Consider the following 19,943-nt stretch of genomic DNA (forward strand, 5'->3'; position numbering starts at 1 on the left):
ATGAGGTAATTAAAAAAACTGTAATAGGTAGTCATTTGGGGTACCTGTATCCTTCCCTGAAGACATGAAGTTCAACTTCCAGGGATTCCAGAACCCTTTTCAAATTGCCTCTGAGATTTAGAGGTCCTTCCAAAACCTGTCTTTCATTTGCTTGTAGTGATGGTTTGGGGCTTCACAAAAGCAGATGATGTTGATGATGTTCATCATGTATGCTAAGCTGTGCATTAGTATATGGACACACATGCATGCATACATGTAAGTGGGAAACAATTCAGCTGAAGAAAAGTAAGGCATCTACTCTATATGAAATTCTTTAGAATTTAGTTAGAATAAGACTTAGAGGGAAGAGCATTATTCTGAATTGGCTGCAGAAGGCCTGACAGAACGTTGTATAACACCTACAACACCTCTGAGGACTTACACTGAAGTAACTGAATCCCAGATAAAGTGCAAGGCAAAAAGCTGCTGACTAGAAGCAGAAGTAGTAGAGATACAGGAAGTAGGACAGGAATGAGGAAACTGGATATGCCAGGATCTCTGAGGTCTTTCATTGACAATGTCGCCAGATATTTGTTCAACAATGTTCTTTCTTCCACACAGCTTTATGCTTCCACTTAGGGAAAGAACTAAAAGAACCAAACCAGGAGAGGTGACAACAAGATACAGTTAATAAAAAGAACTGAGAAAAAAAGGAGACTGAAAGTTTAGCATGCCAAATGATGCTGATTCTACCTTAGAACTAGGGCGCTACATGAGTCTCATGTAATCTTTACTTTAAGGCCCTCTGCCTGTCTATGCTACCAAGAAAGTTGTGTCTCAACTTAATGTGCAGGCTGCAACTAAGGGAGTGGAGATGATGACTAAAAAGTTAAATTAAACTTTTTTCAGTGGGGTTGCAGTGACCTATTTATACATTTTCTTTCTTGCTAGCTAGGTTTTTGTTTTTTTTTTTTTTTAACATTACAAGATGTACCTGGACTCTCTCATCTCTCTCTAAACTGTCTCCCTGATGTCCTGATCACTCTGATCTATTTCTCTTTCTCTTATCTGCTGGGTGGATGCTAATGTGACATATCCAACCTCTAAAACATACCATTTATTTTGAAAGCTTGCTATGTCACAGTATTTGATGCGTCAAACATTAAAATGAATGTATATTTAGATACTGGGTACATCATGTTTTGATATTAAATTATCTCCTGAAAAGTAGATTAATTTTTAAACTGGAAGGATATATGTATTGCTTTCTTGAATCTCTAGCACAAAGATAGACATGAGACTAGACTAGGAAAGATTCCCTCTGAAGCCGAGAATTGCTTGAGGGGTATGAGTGTTTTCTTTATATTAATAAGTTCTCTTTCTGTGCTTAAGGAAAAAGATTCTGTCATTTTTTCCATTATGATGTGACAATAATGCATTTGTCTTCTTTGAGAGATACTTATCCTAGAGATAATATTTAATTAATGTGTGAAGAAGGAAGTTTAAGTGAAAAAGATACTTTAAAAATCATATACATTCAATAACATCAGCATATTTCAAAGTCCTTTTTTCTTTTTGATATCTGGGCCATTTACATAAATACATGCTGAAGCCTAACACTGTCAGTCTCTGAAAAAATAATGACAAACTCATATACACATTTAGAAAGACAGACTGAATGTCCATTCATGGTTAGGACTACGATGTTTTTTCTGTTTGAAATTTCCCCGCCGCTATTCACAGATGCAACACACATGAAAAAACATCACACAGTTCTCTGCAATATTCCAGAGTCAAACCAGAAGTCTGAGGTATTTCTATTTCAGAACAATTCCTGTTTAATGTACTACTTGGAAGCATGTGGGTATGCATCTGGTCGGTTCTATCACTACAAACACTACACAAGTACAACTGAGTTGTTGGCTACTGTCAATTCTTCGCAAGATACTGCCAATGTATCTGGGCTCCTCACCATCTCAGATTTCAAAACAAACACTGATTGCCCTGCAATCATAGGATCCCTAGATTTTATCTCCTCATTGGTATCTCTAAAACATTCATCCAAGGATGGACAGTGGATTAGGAATTGGGGTCATAGCCAAAGTGTTATGATCCATGGTTCTGTGTCAGGGTGGAGGCCAGTCACAAGCGGTGTACCTCAGGGGTCGGTCTTGGGACCGGTGCTCTTCAACATCTTCATCAATGACACAGATGATGGCATCGATGCAGCCTCAGCAAGTTTGCAGATGGCACCAAGCTGAGCAGTGCAGTCGATACACTGAAGGGAAGGGAAGCCATCCAGAGGGACCGGGGCAGGCTGGAGAAGTGGGCTCACATGAACTAAAGAGAGTTCAGATCATGAGTGTCCAGCCTTTTGGTTATATATAAACAAGAGGGGGAACGGCTGTTTACAAGGGTGGATAATGATAGGACAAGGGGAATGGTTTTAAAATGAGACAGGGGAGGTTTAGCTTGGATATGAGGAGGAAGTTTTTCCCCCAGAGGGTGGTGAGGCACTGGCACAGGTTGCCCAAGGAGGCTGTGGATGCCCCATCCCTGCAGGCATTCAAGGCCAGACTGGATGTGGCTCTGGGCAGCCTGGGCTGCTGGTTGGTGACCTGCACACAGCAGGGGATTGGAACTGGATGAGCACTGTGCTCCTTTTCAACCAGGCCATTCTAGGATTCTGTGATTCAAAATCAGATCATCCCTAAAAGAGTCCAATGGCCTTTTTTTGTGCATCATGACTTGTGCTATCTAAGAAATTCCAAACCTTCCTAAAATAGCAACAGCACTCTTCTAGTCAGTTAAGGACCTTGAATATGTATCATTGTACACTGACTTCCACTTATCACATAGTGATCTCCTACGGCCTTTCTTAACTGAAACTCACAGAGCATTCTCTTGTAAGGAGCTTGCACAGTCCAAAGGAGAAATAACAAAATTAACAGTCTTGGATGACATTCTCATGTCAATTTCTCATGTAGCAGAGCTTCTATCACTTCTACTTGTATGATGATGTATCCTCAAATTATTCTCAAATTTGTCAACTCCTGAAGGCATGCAGAGATGTAATATCTCTGAGTAGGAAACTTTCAGTGCCTGGAAAACATCAGTAATATAGAAAGGACATTTCTTGCCATCGTCTCCATGCGTCACCTCTATCTATTCCTTTGTTAATGACATCTTAAGGTATTTTTGATGAACATGAAGACTTCAGCATTTACATTCAAGTTCCTCTGTGGTCAGATTCTCAGGAATCTAAATAGTCACCTAATGCTCTTGGACAGAGGTCATAACTGCTGAATTCAGTCTTCTGGAGTAATAATAGTCAAAACTTCTCTGTGTATAGCAAAAATTGTTTTCAGAGGCTGGTCAAGGGCTTGCAATAAATTCAAACAGTAATAAAGCACTGTTCATCAGTTTTCCACCATTGGTTTCACCACATTCTACAGCAAAAGCTAAGTATGTTTCTGTTTTTGTTCTCTTTAATGCAAATACCAGCAATATGAATCTTCAAAAGGATTTTTAAAAACTAGATGAAAACAAAATCTTAATGAGACAAAACCAAGTGCTCTTATCAGACACACAGCTCTATACTACAAAGTTCTTGTTGGAAGGAGAAGACTGATTTGTGATAGTCAGCAGTCATGTTCTTAATACATCACTGGAAGGTGATAAGAGGCAGTGATAAGAAGAGCACTGTAAGAACTTTCACAGAGCAGAGATTTCATTGACTGTGATGTGTGTCACTGGAGATAACAATGAAAATTCGCCATGCTTATAGCTCCCTCATGATGCTGGGCAGATTATAGGAGTAGTAGGTGCATCTTTATTTACTTGTCAGCTTTCATGAAAATGGCAGGAAAAAAGAAATAATAGTTACTTTGGCTTCCTCCTCCATGCAAGAGTAATTAAGAAGACACTGACAAAAAGACACTATTCCTCACTGGAAGGTTTTAATTTAGATCAGTGATTTTTCAAAAGTTCCTAAACGCTTCAGGCTTTTAAGGTTCTCTACAAAGTATCTTTACTACATGTAATACAGCATGCTACCAGACCCTAGAGCTAATGGCTGATGAGCTAGATTCTATGTCACCTTGTTGAGAATGAGGATTAATTAGTCCAGCCTGAAAGCCATACTACTAAGGCTTTTGGCTTCTGGGGTCTGTGCTAAAATGGCACTGCTTTGATACATAAACATACTGGAGATTGCTTGCAGTGCTCTCTGATTGAGGGAAACTCAGGCTCTTGTAGGTATATAAGTTCGTTTTGAAAATAAGACTTAGACATCTCTGAAAAAAAATTGTCAGAGGTCCAGAACTTTGACAGAGATCCAGGCCAGAGGCCATAGATCTGAAGTGCGAAGTAAGATTTGATGCAGTCTAAATGAAAGAAATTTCAGAGGCCTTTCTGGATAGATGCCGATAATTTTCAAACTCATAGGAATTTCAGTACACAGTTCACCTTTTCTTGGTAAATCTAATTGGAGACTGCAGCTGTGAACCAGCACAGTTCGAGTACGTATTTTGCAGTAAGGAAAAGTTCTACCTTATTCTTAAATAATTGTGTTGCCCTTGCAGTTCCTGTTCACAACACACAGGCTCTTGTCTTGGTGGCTTGAAAACTGGAATCTCCTCTATTTCAAGAGTTTTGACTTCAGGTCAACAGCTAGTCTGAACCATTCGGTCTCATACCCATTTTCTAGTTTTGGAAGAAAGTGGTGTTGCTTCTACATTACATTTAGCTTCTTTGCCCAAGCAGTTTCCAAGCTTGTAATATTGTGATTGTGAAGCATTTTTGCAACCAATTAATTTTGGATTTTTTTTTTAATGCTGGATTTTTTTTTTTTTTTAATTTTATTTTTATTTTTTAATTTCCAAAGAGAAGACTAGTTTTTCTCCATTAAATTTGGTGGCACTACGGTGCTTTGGAACTTCCTTCTGTGAATTCAAGAAATGAATATCACTTTTCCACATTGCAGATGGTAGCTGTTTTAAATTCCACAACTGTTTTTAAGAATATGGATATCCAAAACTTATCAGTGATCATTATCCAAAATATACAAAGCAGGCAAGACCTCTTTTGAGCCCTACACTCTACGTTCTTATTTCAGTGAAACTACCAGTCTGCATCACCTGAGACTTTGGTCCATACATTTTTACACTTATGTCACGATAGCTGCAATTGAGGTAAGACGGTCTCTACAGTAAAATTAAGACACAGTCAGCAGAAGTGTAAAGAAAATCATTTGTCTTTCGATTCAAATTTGCAGGGGAGGTAATTAAACAAACAGACTCCTTGATGTTTAGCTGTAGGGAGGGGAAACCAACAGAAAAATAAATCTTTTCTTACAACTGACCTTTTCTTATAGAGTGTGCCCTTTTGTTCCTGTGAGCAGCCAAGCTGCATGTATTCAGCCCGTTGAAACTTTGAGGGTAAAAATAGAGAGAAAAGCTCCACCCAGCAGTAATTTAATATATTAATATGAAGGCCTGTCAAAACAGATTCTCCTGGCGAAGACTTTCCCAAGGAATGTTCTTAAATCTTATTGTTATCTGAGTGTTACAGTAACCCTTTCTAATCATTCCTTCAAAACATGTCTGTTTTATTATCTCAGGCTTCTCATTTAATTTCCTAAGTATATACCAATCTGATACCACCTATTCAGATTTCTGTCAATCTTCACTTTGGGAAGACATTATTAGTAGCCACCATTTAAACAATTATTGTTTAGTTTTTTTCTAAGTACCTTTAGATGTTGTAAGAGCTAAAATATTAGTGCTTAACATGTATTAGAGTTGCACGTCTGAACCAGATGTAGCAGTGCTAAGGATTGTTGAGAGGAAAGGCTGATGAACATAGCACACCTAAAGAACAATGTGAATTACACATATTCAGAAGGACTTCAGGGACTGACACTCATTACATGTCTTTAGCCCCTTAGAAATTCTGTGATGGTTAAAATAAAACAAACAAAACATAGAAGTAACAATCATTATCCTGCATTTAAGTCCTAGAATGAGGCTCAGTTTGCATTCCCAATGATTCTGTGGTTAGGGAAAAACAAAGTCTAGGTCACACTCCAGTCTCTAAAATATCTTCTTGGAGAGCATTACTAATTTTGTAGTATTGTTTATACTACTTTGCACAGATCTTTGTATGGACCTGCAGCTGTCAAGAGATTCTTGCAGCTGTGGCTTAAGAACACCGGAAGCTTTAGAAGTGGCTTTTTATATGCATGTACTCGTGTACTTTTCTTGTCACAGCCTATTGTACCAGCAGAACACAGATTAAAAAACAAACAAACAAACAAAAACACAGTGAATAGAGCAAGGCAGAAGTAGCAATATATATACCTCTACAGAAAGGAATACAATATTGCCACAGAATATGCACTTCAAAGTGATTCAAAATAAACAGTGTAAATCCTTGTAAAGCTATATATTTCAGCATCAGAGTATCTTAATTTGATTTGGCTGAAACCTGCTCCTAACCAGCTGAAATTAAACTGAAACAAACAAACAGAAAATTCAGATTCTGCCGTTCTTTTCTCATCAGTTTAACTAGAATGGATTTAAACACTGAGATTTTAAAAGTGTATTTTCCATTAGGTGGTGAGAGAGTCTCAACTCAGCATTATCAGAATAGAAAGGAAAAGCTAAAATCATTATTTATGCCACCACTTTGAAATTAGCTCATTCTCAAAAAGAAAGCAATGGTCTCGTCTGTGGGAATCAGTTGGTCCTAGCACCATGGCCTATCATATATGTCCAGACTGCCTCCTCAGCCACTTTAACTACGACAAGACAGCTGCTATGCTTTGGACTACAAATTCAGTTTGCAAGTAATTCTTACCATGTCGAGAAAAAAAAAAAAAAGAAAAAAAACATCAAAAAACACCCCCAGAAAACTGTGAAAATAATACAGCCTACATGTACATATATAATAGTTGGCAAGGAAGAATTTCCCTTCTGAATGAGAGATACTTCAGTGCTTTCCAAGCCAGTCCACAATAAGGACAATGCTATTTTTTAAAATCCTATTCCTTGTTTTTATTGCACATGACATTTTACATTGTACTGTAGAGTACGTGGTGATGAGAAATTCCCCAGTTATTTAATTGTGATCCTTCAAAGGATTTGAAAGGGAGGCACTTTATTTCCATTTCTTTAATTTACTAGTTCTTTAGCTGATGATTTTATTAACCCTTATGTTTGAGAACTGATGCTTAACAAAAAAAGAAGAAGAAAAGGCCCTTGGCAGTATTGTGAGGACCTGGAACTGAATAATGCACTTTAATAATGAGGGATAGAGCTATGGCTTTTGCTGATGGCTGTGACCGGCTCTGTGACCTGATTATGTCGCAGAGTGTCAGCAGCTGAGACACTACAAAAGGGAGAGCATCCCATCAAATCTATCTCCATTGTAATCACTCGCTCTGCTGAGAGGCTTGTTAGGAGCAGGGAATCCATCAGGCCTCATTAGCACCATTTACCATCAAGAAGCTCAAAGAGCAAACGTGTACCCTCTCATCAGAATAATGAGAACCAAAGTACTCCTATTATCTAATTGGATCAACAATGCCTCTCTCCATTTAGTTTTCTAAGCTACTTGTAGACTACAACTCTCAAAAATTAGTTATGTTTGTTAATTGCTGGGGTAGAACTTTTCAAGGTTTTTCATATACAGTAGGTTTTTGTATCTAAAGAGCAAGCCATGGGCACAATGAAGGCCGAGTTCCTTCAAGGGCATGCTTGGATTCTATGGATGCTATCTCTGCTAGATTTCCTGTTCAACTGAAATATGCACTGTGCAATTACACCATACTTAAACTCTTCTTAGTAACTATCAGGAAATGCAATATACTGCTCTCTTTAAGCACAGAACAATTCAGAACATCAACAGCTCTTGTCATATTACTTTTTAACTCCATAAAGTAAAGATGGCATTTTGCAACTGTTGAATTAGGATTAATTTTTTTTCCCCTAATTAAACAGCTCACATCTTTCTCAAAATGAAACCGATCTTACTCATCAACCTTGGTTAAATGTATTTGATTCTGCTGATGTCAAAAGATTTACATGAATGCAACTGATAGACTTATGTTTTAGTCAAGCAGAAAACTTGCTTGCAGGTAGCATTTATAGAATCCAGGAGCATCAGCCATGTTTCCATGTTTTTATCAATCCATCTCTTTACAACGGAGCTAAAAAAACCCAGCTGAAATAAACATATAACATAGTTAATAGACACAGGAAACACACTCAAGCCCCTTAATATTTCCATTGATTTGCAGATAAAAATAGAGGGGTTTCTCATTCCTATAAAGAATTCAAGTGCAGAAATGGAACTACTATGATCCTACTATAAGGGCAGGCTGAAGCTGAAGGGTGGACAGCTTCACTCTGAAATTAGAGTGTATCAACTGACAAGGTAGATTCTGGCATTTCTGCTACCCTTGCCTTTATGCTTAATATATAAAAGTCCAGTCCTGCAAACGCTTTCTGGAAAGTGCTGAGAGCAAACAGAATATAAGTAGTGTTACATGGGCCAATAGCTCTTCATAATACGCCTCTGAAAATGAACATTTGATTTAGAGTCTTCTATCTGTACTGTATCAAATTAATCAGGTGATCTGGACATATTATTCCAATGGATTAGATCTTCTTTTACAGTGGTCTTTGAGAGCTCTGGTATTAAAGTTCATATTGCCACCCAAAGGATAAAGAAATCATATAATCACTGCGCAAACAAGAATGAAAATATTAACAAGTACACAGCATAAATATTTGTTAAATATATATATAATTTTTTTTTATTGAGAATGTAAGAACTCTAGGCCATTGGGTATTAAGGCCATGGCATATGTCATTTAAAAGATAATTTCCCTAAATTTGCCATAGAATCTTTGATTTGACCTACAGCTTTCTGTCTCCTGGGTTTATTGATCATGTATTTAGGCAGACAGACGGACATTTATAAGCCCAACTTTCTACAAAAGGAGCAGCATATAGTTACAAAGACTGCACATACAAACAGTCTGATAAGTCGCCCAGCCTTATAGTAGCAGGAAGGAATTTTAGGTTTCTCACGTGCCTCTTTAAAGAAGGCAATGTTCGAAGAGCAGATTCTTAACATATCATGGAAATACAGCTCCTTAATGAGTTCCAAAAAGATCATTCACAAATTGAGGCATCCCAAGTTACCATTCACTTACGTTCTCAATTTTGAAGAAACAAAGTATTAGTTTCAATAGTTTTATTTAATTTGCAAGGAATGTGATTTAATTTATGGAATGTAATTTAAATATACCGAATAGTCTATTTTTGCAGACAGATAATTTCAGAAGAATGCCATAAGCAATATAGTTTTATGCTGAATATTACAAAAATCAGTGTTACTTTACCTACTTAATATTTATTTATACTGCAGTGAGGTCTGCAGTACTGATTATAAATCAAGAAACATCTGTAAAAATAAGTAATAAAAAGACAACTCTTATTTAAAGGAGCTAGTCAGTCAGATTCTGTAGTTTCACCCCAAAATAGTGGAAGATTCTTCCTTTCTCTGCAACTTGTAGAATTATTGGACTTCATATTATATGTGGAATAAACTAGACTCAGTCTGATGGAATCTGTAGTTTCATTTGGTGATACAGTGACAGTAGGAACTTTTTTTTAAAACATGCAATGAATGTCTACCTTTTATTTATGTTTTCCAGGGAGAACATATAAAGGAAAAGCTACTGAATAACTAGTCTGGGTTTTCATCTTCAGCTCTTACAGTGAACAGTTTTGGTGCCAAGTGTTTCACGTGAGTGGTGACTGTGAACCATTTCTGGAGCACGGATAGAAACAAGCAGGTTTGTAGGTTGGAGCTGATCTGAGTATGAGTTATAGGTATTATAACCAACTTCTCTTCCAAACCAATACCCCATCCCTCCAGAAATCTTAATAGGCTTTTGAGAGCCTCCATTTAAAGCTGGCTGCATAAAATGATCCTTTGATGAAAAGGGATTGAAACAAGGGTTAAAGTAGACATTGAAAGGTTATTGTAGAGGGCACATTGTTCATACAATCCTCCTTTAATATGTGTGGTGTGCACCTGCGATAAGATGATTCATTAGATAAGGCCTCACTTTGACAAGCTCCATCGTTCAACCCTCGGGGTAGTGATGGAACAATTCTGCACCCACCCAGTAAATATAACAAGGTCAGCATTTTTTTTTTTTCCCTGGGACTTGGATGGGGATAGTGAAGCTCAGGATGCATCTTTGTTTGTGTGTTATGCTAAAAAAACGTGGCACATTCTATAAAATGCTGTCTTTGAATTTTAACAGGCAAAATTGGAAAATATACCCTCTTTTCCAATTAAATAACATGACAATATAAAATTATCAGGAAAAAAAACATACTTTTTGTGGGTGGCCTTTTTTTTTTTTTTTTTTCTTTCCCTATAGTAGATACTATATAGATAGATATAGTAGAGAGTAGAAACTAAACTTGCACATATCACACAAGTTGCATCCCTGCAATAATTGCTTACCAGGGCCTAACAACCACACAAGTACTCCTGGACACCTGGACACCTAATTCACTAGGCTTAGAATAATGACATACAAATTACTCAGTGATCTGCTCCAGTCTTGAGTTATAATGGCAGATTTGCTACAGAGATTTAACGCAAAATGTGGTTGTGTTAATTTCATTTCTAGTAAATGAAATAAAGAATGACAGTGGCTACAATACGAAAACTACTTAAGAATGTTGCATTAATAGAATTATTTACATATATGAACTCAGATGCATATATTTCTGCATCATACTGAGACCAAAACTGAAATACTTCATAACAAATAAAAATATCTCAAGCAATACACAATTTATATTTTAGACACTCAATAAACTTTGCTCAAATTTTTGTTCAGGAAATTTTACAACAGAAGTTTCTCCCATCACAGACTGGTAGATTCATTGCAAACTGCTTAATTTAGTTAATCAGCAAATAAGAAAGCCACCCAGTTAAATCCATCACGGATGTCTCATTAAAATTTCATTTGTGTTCCTTTACAGAAAGTGTTTAATATCTTTATAGAAATGCTTCACAGTGAAGTAATACCAAAATGCTACAGTTTACAGCAAGTCTTAATAGCACAATAGCGTATTAATATAATTGTCTGTTACTATACCTACACAAGTGGAAGAAGACATCTGGTTCATTTATTGAGATTCACAGGGTTACTGGACTTTCAAATACTGTATTATTGCAATACTGTGATGTTTTCAAAAGGTTGGATTTGAAAACAAAACAAAACAATCTCTAATCCTTTTCTAGCTTTAAAAGGGCTTCCATCAGCGCCTAACTTATTTCCACTTCTCAGACTTCCCATTTCTTCCCCTGTCTGGCAAATCAATATTTATTTACCTTCAATATGTGCACTTTTAAATCGCTGTCATACAAACGGAACTCATTTTGGTCCCAAGATCGGTCTGCCATCAGAATTCACTGCTTCCTCCATCTTCTACTCACCTGTCCTTGTGCATTAGTGACGAGTTGACCTGTGACCCCCTGAAGACTGGAGAGGGCATTGCCAAAGGCCTGGGAGCTTGCTATTGAGCCCATGGCTGCTGCTGCTGCAGCCGCTGCTGCTTGACTTGCTAGTGGATTGTTAACCAGCTGAAAAGAAGAAAGAAAAGATCGTGGAGAAACCCTTGACAAGCACAGAAACACAGAGTGCTAACTGAATAAAATAAAGGCGATTGTGCTCACATGGGGAAAAATAATCTGTCTGCTCTAAGAGCTTGGGTAGTTTTGAGGGGTTCTTATTTTTCTGGTTCTTGTCTCATTGAGAATGAATGGTTTCAAAACAACCCATAGGAAGTTAAAACTGAAGGATAAATCTCCCTCTTTAAAAAAAAAAAAACACCAAACATTTTTTTCTTTTTTCTTGAGTTCTGCCTGTTGTATTTCTTTAGGTTCTACATTTTAATGTCACAGATGTAGCAGTTTAACACTTCAGTTAACATCAATTAGTGAAAAATCAGCATTTTATTTGAATGGGAGTGGGGTATTTGCTTGGGTATATTCAGAAGAGCGACTAACTAAGGTCCCCAAACTGAAGAAAACCTGAAGCTGCTTTAAATTTATATGATTAATGATCTGGTCTCAACATCTAGGTAAATCTTAGCATGAGTCTCAACTCTGTGATTAAGTTCAGTAGAAATCAACTACATATTCAGAAATGTCTATTGTGGATTGCAAAATCTGTTGAAAAGATGCTAACCAACTTGCTGTTTGTCGACTGCAAACGATTAAGACTGACATAAATTTTCAGCAAATGAGTTGTAACGCCCAGTTCAGTCTGGTTTACCTGGTTTGCCCATATAAAGCAGAGAGCACACTCATGGCTTTACTCTTTGGAGATAATGGGAATCCCACAGAGGAACATTTCCATCACCACTTAACTTTATCAAACACGTGAAAGGTGTGTTCCCCTGTCAGAATGAAATGTCCTTTGAGAGATGCCTTGCTCACTGGATCATTTTATATTTTATATTTTCTCATCCTCTGCTGATAATGAACAAATTTTCAAAAAAATGCTGGGAACATTTCCTTAGGCTGATGTGAAAATGCAGAAGCTAACTGAGAAAACCTTGACATTTGAGATCAAATTAAAAGGGGTTCCAAGTCTTTACACAAAAAGAAAATTTACAATCCTATAGAAGTGCAAAGTCACGGACTCAGCTAGGGATGTGCGCCACAGACAGGCTCTGCTTCAAAATAGATTATAAAAAATTAACCAGTGATTAGAAGATGTTTTAAGCATGTTACAGATATGAGTAGTGTGCATGTTATTGATGCTTAGAAGCTCATCAGTAGAAGATGTCAGATATGGTTATAATCTATGCTTATAAGAAACGTACTTGTCTGTTGAACATTATGAAATCTACAACAATTGATTGGTCATACATTAAAACATCTATTAATCATTCATTAGCCCTTCATGAAGTATTTATAAATGGAACCTTGATATAAAGTGTTGCCTAAAGGGATGCCTTGGGCACATCCAATCCCTCTAGAAATTGTAAAGTAAATAACTAAATAAAGATTAACAGCAGTGCTAGACAGAAAAGATGACACTGTTGGTGGAAGTGTTTTGATTTGGAAAGAATTGTTATATGTATCTCCAAAACCAGTCCGCTGTACCCCATGGCAAGAAAATCAAGCAGGGATAAAGTACAAAGGGGGAAACTGCAAAAACTACTTGATTAGGAGTCTTGAGAAGCTGCAGAAAAAAAAGCAAAGATGAGCACAACCACCGAAGCAAAGTTCAGTCTCTGAATATAGAGTGCAGACAATTCCATTGCCTGTACAAGATGTGAGGCCAGATGGAGGTGAGCACAGAAGATAAAGATGGCAGAATTGGTAAATCTGTCTATTTCTTGTTCAAAACAGAGGCATGTATTTATTTCCCAAATTAGAAGCTGGTAAATTCTGTCTTCCTCTACACCACTTTGTGGCCAGCAGTGGGTCTTGGAGTAACTACCTTCCAGCTGTAAATATTTGGAGAAGAAAGAGGCAGCAGCCAGACTTTCAGAAAAGGCCTTCCACTGTCTCAGTTGACACCCACAAATTTCTGCTTCTATGATAGTACAGCATCTGACTGTAAGTATAAATCATCTCTGCATGTTTATGTGATATCAGCTAATCAGGTACATCAGCTGCTATAGTTTGCCTCTTCAGTTGCATATAGGAAATTCTTTGGGGAGCATTAGTAAACTTGTGAATCTGGAAACTACAAAGGGTTAAAACCTTTTAAAAATCAGACTATTATCTCCCAGAATCTCCTTTTCATTTTTTTTCCCTCCAGTTTTCAAAAACTGTACATTTTCAAATACAACAATAAAATTTAATTACAGCAAACCCTGGAGACACTCAGGATTGCTTTTAGTTGCATCATAGAGATAAGCTACTTATTAAAAATGATGGCAGAAGCTATGATATGCATAGGTTCCCTTGGTAGTACTATGTTCCATGAAAAATCACAGTGAATGGGCCAGCTCACAGGATAAGAGTCTTCCAAATGCATATAAAAACATCCCTATCTATTCAAAAGCCTGATTAAAAAGAGAAGACACATTTTTCTTTGAGTGTTTTGAAAGCCGTTGACTGCAAGTTACGCTCCACTAAATTGACCTCTTCTATATCAAGTGCTAATTGGGCACGGAGAAATCAATCTAATTTCATTACATCCGGACCTCAAGGCAACTTCGGCAACTTCTGACATATTTTATCTTGCTCTTAGTTTAAATATAAAATCTCTGACTTCATTTATTCCGTTTCTCAACACAGGTTGGATCCCTGAGAACAATTACTAGAAATATAAAGATGAAAGATTCCACAAGAGGATCTTCTTATTTTGTTTCTGTTTTTGAATAATGATTTCATTTGGAAGGCTGCGATCTTTGGAGCCATCAGTTCCAGTGCCAAAGCTTCTGCTCCCACTCGAAACACCAACCATAACAGAGATCTTAGAGGTATAGACCAGTTTTCTCAAGGATGCCTCTGTTAATTACATGATCACTTGGAGAAGTAAACTTTATAAGGAAGGATCTTATAATAACCGAGTAGCTTCAGTACATTTTTCTGACTTCACAAAGTAGAACTTTAAAGGAAAATTGTTTTGCTCTAGCACAGTGTAGAGTAGGAGACAGTCTGCTCCAGGAAACAGAACGCACACAAATAAAACTACCCTATATAACCATGGGGAAATGAGAGGGGCACTACTTTAAAGATCCAAAACCTGACACGTGATGTAAGATTTCTTTATAGTCTTCTTAAGGCACAATTTCAAGAGAAATGGGGTAGAGTCATAGCAGAAAGCAGCTTATTGAGAGCAATAATTACTTTTTTCTTCTGGAATAATGTTTTTTTTTTTTTTTTTCTCCAAAGCCAAATACATATCTTGGTGAATTTGCTGTGAGAAACTTAACAACTGTTCATGTATTGTTGAATACAACAACAATTGGATTTGATAGCCTAGGCAGTAATTTTACATTTCTCTTTAAAGTGCTTTTATATCCAGACTATGTGAAAAATGAACATAGAAATTAAATCTTTATTAGCACTGCATTTCCTTTCATAGGAACCCTTAACTAACAACTTATGTGAATTTCATGTTTAGAATATGAGATGAACTTCACAATGGAGCAGTTGTCTACCCTGTAATAATTGGAGGATCCCAGATTGGAACATATGGGTATTTCATGATTCTCCACAGTTGCAGCCTGTAGACAGCCCATGCCAGAGCAGGGAAAGGTGTGCAGAGGAAGGAGCTGTTACAGGCTGACTGTAGCCCCTTGACCCTTGCAGCACTGGCTGGTGGAGGCAGGAATGCAGGAGCAGAGATGAGCCTGGTGTGGTGGGGAAGAAAGATGCTGCTTTAGAGTTTGCCGTTTTGTTTCTCACAATCCAGGTACACTTTCACTGGTAATAAATTTCCCACAAGTTGATGATCAGAGGGCTGGAGCACTTCCCCTAAGAGGACAGGCTGAAGACCTCTTCAGCCTAGAAAAGAGAAGACTCCAAGGAGACCTTATAGCAGCCTTCCAATACCTGAAGGGGACCTAAAGGAAAGCTGAGCAGGGACATTAAATAAGGGCATGCAGCAACAGGATGAGGGTAAATGGATTCAAACTGGAAGAGGGTAGATTTAGACTAGATATTGGGAAGATATTCTTTGCTGTGAGGGTGGTGAGACAGGTTGCCCAGTGAGGTTTTGCATGCCTCTACCCTGGAAACATTCAAGACCAGGCTGGATGGGGCTGTGAGTAACCTGATCTAGTGGGAGATATCCCTGCCTATGGCAGGGGGTTGGAACTAGATGATCTTAAGGGTCCCTTCCACCCCAACCATTCTGTCATTCTAAGTTGAGTCTGCTTTGTCCATTAGAGTAATTGGTGAGCAGTCTCCCAGTCTCTATCCTGACCCATGGGCTTTCTCATCTTATTTTTCCCCACATCCCACTGAGAAGATGGATGAGCAGTTGGGTGGGTGACTGGCTGTTAGCAGAAGCTAACCCAGCATGGCATCCCTGCCAGTAACTGCAGACTGTATCTAATAACAGCAGCACAAAAATATCTTCAACACCTTGCAGGCATAGAAGCAGAGCATTCCAACCAAGATGCCCATATACTCAGTTTCTAAACATAAATGAGTTAATGAAAAAGCACAGTTTCCCTGGATGTTCCTAGTGGCTTTTCTGGTAAATTCACTGCATAGTATTGATGGTTGTATTCCTAATTGTTTTAAATATGTGTGTATACCTTCCAACAATTATTAGCTCTCTAGATCGGAAAGAATTAAATTCCTGAAGGAATTCTTAAAAAAGACACAGGGAAGACTGCTTCAACTTAATCCTGGGAAAGCACTGAGATGTTACAGGGATGAGTAGCAAAAAAATATTTATAATAATCATCAATAAGAACGCCACATATTTATTATATAGAGATTGCAGATAAATCTTCAACTCTGGATGCTTGCACTCTGTCAGTTTATTGTTAGAGTTTTCTGCAAAAATAAGTCAAATTTTCAAGAAAGTTATGAGCAGGCAGATCCCAAGAAATGCAAGCAAGAATCAGTAAGTAACATAGAACAAAACAAGAAGTTATTTTATACAAGCATACTATGGTCCACCACTTTGGGAGCCCTATATGTTTCAGATTACAGAAACTTCTTTTTTTTCTAATGTTGGGGCTGCCCCACCTCCCAGCGTTCTGTTTAGTTTATGTAATAGGATAATTACAACATTTAAGTTTTATAAATGAACAACAGGGTAAAACGTCCAATAAAATGGCTGTCATAAAACCTAATCATGCATAACTCATTGAAAATATGCCCCAGCAGGCAAATGTTTGAAGCAAATTTCAAATTATGAAAAAATTGTATCTGTCAACAATTGTTATTTCTACAGAGCTAGGATATGAACAGCCTATATACTATGCAATGTACTTACAATAACCAGACCCATCCAATAATGCACAGGTCTATATTTGCAAATGCTTGCAGATAGAGTTCTAAATAGGTTGCTTAGACAGACATTTTAGTGTATGCACATATATCAGATATTTATGTACAGAACACAGTGTAGAGACAAGGATACTGGAATATCTGAAAGCACTGTCAGGGACACTTAAAATATCTGGTTCTCACAGACGCTTAATGTGCTCATTATATACATTTATTGTGGATGAGCTACTTGCTGTCTAAATCTATGCTGAATTTTCTATCAGGAATAAGTACTGATAGTGGCATCACTGATGCGACATGACTTGATTTAATGCAAAGTGACACGACCTGAGGTGATGGGAACCACGCAGCACTCATGTACACACTGATATGACATGGAGAGAGGACAACACACAAAATTTCTCACAGTATCTTGTAAACAAGGTTCTGCTAGCCAAATCAGAATAGAGCCATGGCAAAGCAAATTAAGAGCAGAGTTTCAGGGACCAAACTGCTGGCAATGTGAATAATGAAGAAGATATTAGGACAGAGGCAAGGCATGAGTGGAAACCACCATAGCCATTTTTATTTCTGCTCCATTGGTGATGGATAGAAAAGAGAGTAAAGGAGATGAGAGGAAAGGGATCCTATTTGGGTCTAACTATATGAGATAAGGCACATGGAAGGTGCTAGCATGTCTGTTCTTGTGTCATCTATATTTAACAAAAAGAAAAGGAAAAAAATGAGCATGTGTACACAGACAGGAAAAGAATCTATTAGAAATATTGTAAAGACATAACTACAAAGAGCAGACTGACTCCTTTAGCTGTTGGTCAGTACTTGCAGACTACCCACAACTAGTTTTGTGGGTTCCTAAGACATCGCATGCATTACTTTTACTTACAGAATCTTCTGATCTGCATAAGCTGACGCACACAGTTCCAGGTTTGAATTAAGCAATCTCCTTCATTGAGTTTGGCTGGCTGCCTTTATGTTTGAGAGCTTTTTGAAACATCTGCAATTGTATATTTTATGATCATGTAAACATGCAGTAGATAAAAGGAATTTACATCATCTGACTTTATGGAATTTTGCATCTGTACTAATCATAAATTGTGTCAGTGAGACACAAGAGTATTGAAAAAAAAATCTGAGTTCTTTAGTTTTCCAAGAAGTTCCTGTATGTGAAAAGCATAAAAGGAAAGAGCATCTCCTGAACTTTCTGAAAGGGGCTGCCAATCAGCTCATTTCATGTTGATTAGTTCCTCTGTTCCTGTGTTTGTCTATTTTAGAATGATTTATCTGGCTTCGGAAAGATGCTTTCCCCACAAGAAAAATGGTTACTTCAGGGCTCCCTTACTGCTAAAAAATGAACCCTTATCAAAAGGAAATTGCCATCTGTCTTCTTAGATAAGAGCCCAGAACTCGTCTCCATAATCTAGCTTCTGTAGAAAGAAAGTGTGTCAGTTGTGAGACGCCACAAATTAATCTCTTTAATCTAAAACATTTATTTGTTTGCCTTTAATTTGAATGTGTAAATGGCACAAGTACATGTAAATGTGACCATTTGCATATATAAAGGATAATGAACCTACAAATGTTAAAAATGCCATGTGAGGTCACACCATGAAAATATGAGAATTCATGTGGTGCATTTGAGAAAATCTTTTTGAAAGTCTTGCATTACAGTACAATATGTAATCTTACTATATATGCCCTGAATGCTTTATTTGAATATTCATTCTAAAACCCACACTATTAGGTAAAGACATCCTCTTCTGCCCTTTAAAGAGTAAGTTACTTAGGAACACATTTCCGACTGAGTACATCCAACAGATTCTTTAAAAATCATACGCCAGCTGATCTGCTCATTTTTGAAGCTGGAAATCTGGATTTTTTCATTTTCGTACTATGCAGTAGCATCCTTGAAAAGGCCTGCTACCATGTAAGCCAAGTGCTTACACTGAAGTCTCATTGACTTGAATATGGGCACGATCAGATCTCCAAGTGAACTATGTGAACGTATTTTTCTTCTTGCTGCTTTCAGCTTCCAGCTTGGCCTTCAGAGACACATCAATTTTATTCAAAATGGTGTAGATGACTTCTGAGTGCAGTGAAAAGATTAATGGCAAAGATAGGGGTCAGTTCAAAATCCAGATCTGATTCTGAATTCAGGTATCTACAAAGTAGGAAAAATTCAATGCTCTGCAGTATCTTCAGTTCACCTATTATAAATAAAAATGACTTAAACGCCGTAATTGGTGCCACGTGTTTGAGAAATCATCCCTTTATTTTCAGTGCTTGCATAGAGAATGCATGAGCTACCAAGTCAGTTGAGAAATGGATTTTTAGTTGCTTGAGTTTTGCAGAAATCTCAGTATACAAAATGAGATTTTATACACTTTGAAACAAGTGCTTCATTTGAAAACCCTGAAGAGAAAATCACAGTTCTAATAAAGTTAATGTAAGGAGTGAGTGACAACAGTGAAAAACAAGCAACATGATTGAAAGTGTATGTGAGGGGTGTGAGTATGCAGAAATGAATGCTGGGGGTTCCCTAAGTTGGCCACTGTTAATATTTTTCTTTCTGCCTAATTTTAGTACTTTATTACAGTTTTGAGTGTCCAGTGATGGGTGAGGAATGGGACTTTCTTCAAATCTGCTGCCTCTTTGTCAGTGGGGGGTTATCTCTGCTGCTCCTTTCCATAAGACAGAGAAAGAAACACTGGACATTCTATGATTCTATGATTCTATGATCTCCTTGTGCTGCCACTATGTGGCACACTGCATCTCAGCTGGCAGCAACCTACAGTTGCAATCATCTCTGGAAGGCTGAATTTGACTGTAACCATAAGAAGCCGCCAGCTCCATGAGGACAGAACATAGAACTAAAAAATTTCTCTTCTACATACATTACATACATTACATACATTACATACATTACATACATTACA

The 19,943-nt window shown here is 37.5% G+C and overlaps 1 protein-coding gene across 1 annotated transcript in view; it reads right to left on the minus strand.

The window, feature by feature from the left end:
- POU6F2 (POU class 6 homeobox 2) overlaps positions 1–19,943 on the minus strand; it is a 304,914-nt gene that overhangs the window by 42,658 nt on the left and 242,313 nt on the right. The window contains exon 6 of the mRNA XM_042834233.1: positions 11,512–11,658. Coding sequence (XP_042690167.1) covers positions 11,512–11,658 — 147 coding nt within the window. The remainder of the gene's footprint in view (positions 1–11,511; positions 11,659–19,943) is intronic.

The sequence above is a fragment of the Centrocercus urophasianus genome, unplaced genomic scaffold, assembly GCF_019232065.1.
Source record: "Centrocercus urophasianus isolate 14NV4802_14NV808 unplaced genomic scaffold, USGS_Curo_1.0 seq_44, whole genome shotgun sequence".
NCBI classification, from domain to species: Eukaryota; Metazoa; Chordata; class Aves; order Galliformes; family Phasianidae; genus Centrocercus; species Centrocercus urophasianus.